The sequence below is a fragment of the Rhipicephalus microplus genome, chromosome 1 (assembly GCF_043290135.1).
Source record: "Rhipicephalus microplus isolate Deutch F79 chromosome 1, USDA_Rmic, whole genome shotgun sequence".
In the NCBI taxonomy this organism is placed as follows: domain Eukaryota; kingdom Metazoa; phylum Arthropoda; class Arachnida; order Ixodida; family Ixodidae; genus Rhipicephalus; species Rhipicephalus microplus.
In genome coordinates this window covers 60,972,353-60,979,683 of record NC_134700.1, presented here as the reverse complement: position 1 = coordinate 60,979,683, position 7,331 = coordinate 60,972,353, and the positions used below count along the sequence as shown (strand labels likewise).

At 41.6% G+C, this 7,331-nt stretch overlaps 1 protein-coding gene across 1 annotated transcript; it reads right to left on the bottom strand.

Annotated features, from left to right (window-relative positions):
• Positions 1-1,321: 1,321 nt before the first annotated feature.
• On the bottom strand, positions 1,322-5,735 carry LOC119165496 (uncharacterized). The gene has a single exon (XM_075872659.1). The coding sequence runs from the start codon at positions 5,572-5,574 to the stop codon at positions 4,201-4,203; it is 1,374 nt and encodes a 457-aa protein (XP_075728774.1). The 5' UTR covers positions 5,575-5,735; the 3' UTR covers positions 1,322-4,200.
• Between the last annotated feature and the right edge of the window lie 1,596 nt (positions 5,736-7,331).

The window sequence follows — 7,331 nt, the reverse complement described above, 5'->3', positions numbered from 1 at the left end:
GCAAACTTAGACTAGGACGTCTGATCCCTGTGGCCAGCCCAGGGGCTCACCCTGCAAATAAATACAGCCGGCTAGCAACATAAAAAGCACAGCATCTGACTACATTCACAAGGTCACATAGAGCTTCACCTGCACTTTTAAACAACCTAATATACTTTCCCTAGTGTGCCAGCTGTAGAAAACAATATATAGGTGAAAGTGGGCCGCCAATTCACGTACGACTGAACTGCCACCGTGCAGACACAAAGCACAATTTACCGAAAGTAGTAGCCGGACACTTCTACCAACAGGACCACACTTTCTAAAAAGCAAAGCTTTATGTTCTACAAAATAATTTCTGGTCACCACGAGAGAATAAATACATAAAATAATAATTTATACACAAATTTATGTCCCTACACCCATCAGGAATTCATGTTGCACGTGGTAATTTGGAATCGCTGAGAGCCATTGCATATTTGCGGCCATAATTAGCAACTGGAAACGTTCAACCTTCAAATAGACATAACTGGTATTACATGGAATCACTCCTAGCCTACATATTGTAATAATATTATTCACTCTAAATTTTTAAGACTTTAATTATAGATATACCTGTGTCTATATACACACAACTACGAAGTTTTTATTTTCCGGAACCTTTCAACCACAGCTTTCTTTCCTCTTTTGTCGCTTCAAAAAACACTCCTACCGTGCACCATTAAGTCTTTGCCAAGCCACAAATTTCTCTGCGTCTCTTTTTCCTTTCCTCGTTTGTTAACGCTAGCGTGTCGCCTATCACCAATCCGCCTTTTTTTTCTTTTTTTTTCTTTTGTGTTTCTCTCGTAGTTGCTTATTCCCTTTGCATTCCCAACTTGCCAATTTCTATGCCAACATGCCGCCAAATTCTTGAGGCAATTTCGTTGAGCGGGACACCTATGGGGATAGTAAAAGCATATTTTAACCAATGACCTTCCCCAATAATCACGTGGTCTTCCAAACACATCTGGTGTCGCTTACCTTTGAAATCTTGGCATTTAAAAGTAGCCGCCTGCTTCTCTCTTGTGCCTTTTTGTAACCTCTTTCTTATGATTCCCATTCATAGATGTTCGAGAACAGCATAGGCCAATGTCGTCAGCAACCCTTCGTGATGGCCAAACGGGGGGACCGTCTGCTAGCTTCGAACTTTCAAGCTCTTTGCTTTTTTCGTGTCTGTAGCGGCCACCATTGGCAGCACACCACTCCTACTTTGGGTGTTTCCTTTTTTTTTTCTCCACCCTCTGAGAACATTCTGAATCACTACCACCCAACTTGAAATGAAGCAATGACTGCACTCCTCTGCTTTATTTATTTATTTATTTATTTTCATACTCTCAGGGCCCGAGGGCATTACAGAGAGGAGTGGTCTGACAACAATATATCAATAACTGCAATTTTGAAGGCGGCAGATTCTTCGATTGCAGCAATGGAGGCAGGAAGATGGTTCCAGTCACTGCTTGTTTGAGGCAAAAAAGAAGCATGGTAAGTGTTAGTGCGGCATATGGGAACTTTAACTTTAAGATGATGGTCTAACCGTGGTGATACATAATCTGGGGGAAGGAAAAGATCATTTTTAAGTGTTGGATTCGTGTAAAAGATTTTGTGAAATAGGTTGAGACGGAAGTACTTACGGCGTGACTTAAGTGTTGGTAATCCTAGGGTAGCTTTCATTGAAGAAACACTGGCGTAGCGGTTGTAGTTAGAGAGCACAAAACGAGCTGCACGGTTCTGAACGGATTCAAGGGCTGTAGTTAATACGGAGCTAAATGGATCCCAAATAGAACAAGCGTATTCCAATTTCGATCTAACGAGTGTTGTGTACAATTTAAGTTTTAAATCTGAAGGAACGGATGAAAAATGACGGCGGAGAAATCCAAGCATGCGATCAGCGTTATTAATAACATGTTCAACATGCATATTCCAAGAGAGGTTGTGGGTTATATGCACGCCAAGGTAACGGTAACTAGTAACGGGGTTTAAAGAGGAGTTTTTGAGGGTATAGGAAAAATGGTCATTGACTTTATTGTGGTGCATTACTCTCATAACTTTACACTTACTGATGTTTAATTTCATGAGCCACTTGTCGCACCAGTTAGAAACAGCGTCAATGTCGGACTGCAATGTAGAAACGTCATGTTGATTATGAATGACACGATACAGTACGCAATCATCAGCAAAAAGCCTAATGGTAGAATTAATTCCGACAGGCAAATCATTAATATAAATAAGAAAAAGCAATGGACCTAAAACCGAACCCTGTGGTACGCCTGATGTTACAGCAACGGTAGGAGAGTTATAATTATTAGCATGAACATACTGCAGACGGTTTGTTAGAAAACAGTGAATCCAGTCAAGGATGTTAGGATCTATACTTAGCTTGCTCATTTTGAGAAGAAGGAGAGTATGCGAAACAGTGTCGAAGGCTTTAGCGTAATCTAAAAAGATGCAATCGATAATGAAATTATTGTCGAAAGCACGAAAAAGATCGTTAGTAAAAGAAAGTAACTGCGTTTCACAAGAGAAGTGCTTCCTGAAACCGTGTTGCCAAGGGGAAAAAAATGAGTTGGATTCGAGAAAAGATACTAAGTTTGAATAGATGATGTGCTCGAGAAGTTTGCAGGGTACACTGGTTAAAGATATTGGCCTGTAATTGAGGGGAGAGTGGGTGTTACCTGATTTGTGAAGTGGAACCACCTTACCCACCTTCCAATCATCTGGCAAAGTGGAAGACTGCAAAGACTGCGAAAAAAGTTCAGCGAGTATAATGGAAGAATAAAGTTTTGTGTTTTTTAAGAACTTTGAATTGATGCCGTCGTTGCCTGCAGAGCTAGACAATTTCATTTTTTCTATTATACGGCACACTCCAGATGAATCAACAGATATGAAATCCATAGGAAAAAAAGAAAGGTCTTCGACAGAAGGCATAGAAAAGGGTGTTGCCCCAGAAAAACAAGAAACAAATACATCATTCATCACATTGCAGCAGTCACGATTGGAAACAGCATCACCATTGCTATCTAGTAGGTGAAACGTTGTAGATCTGCTGCCACGAACTATATTCCAAAATTGCCGGGGATTATCTTTCAGTAGAGTGGGTAGGGTAATGTTGTGGAATACATTTTTAGCCTGCGCAATGGCGTTTTTGTACTCTTGTTCAGCGACGAAGTACGCGTGCCAACGCTCAGGCGTCATCACCACTTTTGCTCGGCGGAATTTCCTTTTCTTCTTGTTTAGTAAGCGCTTCAAATGGGCGTTAAACCAAGGGGCTTTAGAAGAAGAAAGGATCTGTTTTTTAGGAATGTAGCGGTCAATCAAAACAGCGACCTTTTCTTTAAATATAAACCAATTTTCTTGAATGGTGCGTGTATAAAAACCAGGCATATAGTCTGTGATGAAATTAGCAAGTTCATTATTTATTGCAGCAAAATTGGCGTTTTTATAATCTTTAATAAATTTAACTTGCTTCGTGCAAGGTAAATGTGCATGAATACTACAGTGAATAAAACAGTGATCACTTAGACCGGGCATAAATACTAGGGGTGAGACGAGTTCTGGAGTGGTCGTAAGCAGCAAATCTAGTACATTGGCAGAATGAGGTGAGCAACGAGTAGGCTGAAGTACCAGTTGCTTAAGGTTAAAATCTAAACAAACATTCAAAAATGACGAACATTCTATTGAATTTTCCACAAGACTTGGCGGGTCAGTAGACCAGATTATAGAAGGCAAGTTAAAATCTCCAAAAAGAAATAAAGGACATTTGGGAAACCGCACAGTCAACTTATTTAGGACATCATGTAATTCTTGACAAAATGCTGTTGAAGACTGTGGCGGTTTATAGCACACACTGAAAATGAACTTTCTATGCCCTGTAAATACACATGCGCTAACAAATTCTAAGTTGGTGTCGACCATAATCGCACTAGAGATGAAAGTATCCCGGACAGCTATCAACACACCACCGCCTCGACTACCAGTACGATCCGAACGATAAATTTTGTAGCCCGCTTCGCAGTGCAATATTTCAAAGTCATGAATAGCGGAAGAGAGCCAAGTTTCTGTGAGCAGTACCACATCCGCAGAACACGTGTCGATAACGGAAGATAAGTCGTCGCGCTTGTTACACACACTACGCACATTGGAATACAGCAGGGACACCTGACTGGCTGATTGCGTTCGTGCTAGCTATGTTGCTGGGGCGGGTAAACTGGCAGCAGCTGGAAGAGTGACGGGGGAAGCATTACCAATGTTACTGTTGTTGCGCTCCTCGCGTGTCTCAAGTTCGCACACACGGTCGGTAACATGGCAATACACATAGACAGTCTTGTTAATATACAATTTGTTTACTCGTAGCGAGTACGGCTGTCCAGAGTTTTTACCAAATTCATGTAACTTTTTTCGGCATTGTCGTGTTGCCCTCGAGAAATCTTCACTAACTGACACCTTAGAGGGTTGAAACTTCTTCCTCTGATAAAAAACGTTATCCTTTATTTTTGACGACTGAAATTTAACAATAATAGGCCGGCACTTATTGGGAACATAGGCACCAAGCCTATGCGCACGCTGTATTGCTTCATTTGATAGGTTGAGGTCAAGTTTTTGAGATATAAGGTCAGTGATTATTTTTTCACTCTGCGCCCAACCTTCAGAAACATTGTCAGCAATGCCAAAAAATATCAAATTATCTCTACGAGAGCGATCTTCCAACTCGTCAAGTCGGGAATGAAGAGCAGTCGTTTCGTTTCTTATGACTGTATTTACTGCTTGCGGAAGATCAGGAATATGGTGACCCGAGTCATATGATTCTACCATCGTCTCAACTGTCGCTAGCCTGCTAGAAAGGTTGGTTACTTTCTGTTCTAATAAAGATTGATTGGTTTGAACTTGGTAAAGTACGGCAAGAAGTTCCGCATGACGCGAGTCTACTTTAGCTGAAAGGCTAGCAATAGCTGTCAGCACCTTATCGTCCGGTCCTGGGTTTGATTCAATATCCCCGCACAAAAGTAACTTGAGGACATGAAAGCACTCAGAGACATTGTCATATATAACACTTGGGCCAGGGAAGAGCAGCAGACATGTATCACTGGAGCGCTTTGAGTACAAAGACGGGCGGTTACCAACCTGCACGATGAAGCAGAAAAAATTCACAACCGGTCCCATAGCTGCCGCTCTTTCCTGGCCACTGAAAGGCGCCGACGACGGGCTGACGTTTAAATCAGCAGGATGTGCTGACGTCGACGAAGGAATCGGCTGGTCCAAAAGGTGGAACGGTGCCATCCAAGCGGTTGTAGCACAGGCATCGGGTTGAGCAGCGGGGACAGCGATTAGGATGATCGTTGACGTAGACCCGTTCGTTGACGCCGCAGAAGCAGCGCATGGCCACGTGTAGACAAGAGACGAAATCTGCACGATGAAGCAGAAAAAATTCACAACCGGTCCCATAGCTGCCGCTCTTTCCTGGCCACTGAAAGGCGCCGACGACGGGCTGACGTTTAAATCAGCAGGATGTGCTGACGTCGACGAAGGAATCGGCTGGTCCAAAAGGTGGAACGGTGCCATCCAAGCGGTTGTAGCACAGGCATCGGGTTGAGCAGCGGGGACAGCGATTAGGATGATCGTTGACGTAGACCCGTTCGTTGACGCCGCAGAAGCAGCGCATGGCCACGTGTAGACAAGAGACGAAATCTGCACGATGAAGCAGAAAAAATTCACAACCGGTCCCATAGGTGCCGCTCTTTCCTGGCCACTCATAGTTTTTTTTTTTTAAGGCTACGATTGCCAACAGGGACACATGCAACCGCCAGGAGATGACGTCTTTACTACCCCCCTTGAAACTAATATGCCAAGGATGAGAAGGCTAGGCACCTTTGACGAAGATAGGTTCTCCTATCGAAACTTTGGTCAGCTTATCTGAGGCATTTCCACCTGTCGGCTCTCATTTTGATATTGTTATGAAGAGTGTGTTTTTGAGAAATTGATGCTGTCTCTATTACCTAGAAAGATGCTGAAAAATAAAACTTGAAATTATAATATGTGGTGAAGCTTCATGGGGTGAGGGCTGATCTGTTAATCATCTTTCTTCAGCCACTGCCCTTACCTGTTCCAATATTGGCGGCAAACTGCTCTAACTGTAGTATGTATGAAATATAATAAATGTGTTTGCTTTCAGTTGAGAGAAAACCTGTGTTGTGGTACATGTACTTGACATTTATCTTACGCCAATATATGTCTACTTTAGGAAGTGGGAAAAGATATTTATCAATAAGTGGAAACGATGTCTACCAAAGCAGCTCTGTTATTTTTGTATAATCAGAAAGTTTGAAATGGACTGGGTGAGGCTGAACTCTCATGGTTTCGCGATACCAAGTGCAACTGCAAATTAAGTGTCTGAAATAAGTATATGTCTGCATCCTGCATGAGATGTGTGCACTGTTACAAGTAATATTGTTTTCAATATAATGTGTTTGTGTGTCTACACAAACGTATGCATACCAGGCACCCTTGCTGTATCGACTCACTGAGCCACCAATTGATATACCCGAGATGTTTATGCTATTTAACACTAAATATTTGTATTTAATTGTATAATTATAAAAGGCAGTCTAAATTTCTATAGTCGGCTTTACAAAGAAGGCTTTGAGGAATATCATTGCATTTCAGTAAGCTTGCTTATACACACATACACTCCACACACACACACACACACACACACACACACACACACACACACACACACACACACACACACACACACACACACACACACACACACACATATATATATATATATATATTTATAATGAGATCAAACAGACAATATTGCCAAGGAAAGTATAGGGAAAGTTATAAGTCCGAATTGTAATGTAAATGTGAAGAAAGAAATGTGGGTGAAAAGATAACTTGCCATGGACAGGAACCGAACCTGCGACCTTCGAATAACGCGTTACTCAAAGGTCGCACACCCTTTCAACACCCTCTTAGAAGGGTGTTGAACACCCTAACATTTTGCTGAACACCCTTCGTGTTGTGTGTTCAGCTAACACCCTTTCAGTAGGGTGTATCTGAAAACACCCATAGGGTGTTGCTCTGGCAACAAGCCAGTTTACACCCTTAAGGGTGTAAAAAAATTTACTGTGATAACTATATATATATACATATATATATATATATATATATATATATATATATATATATATATATATATATATATATGGGCAAGAAGTGTACACCTAAGACCTCAATTTTCCGTGTTTTGTCACAATAATAATGAGATCTAACAGACAGTTGTTCCAAGGAATGTATAGGGAAAGTTATTA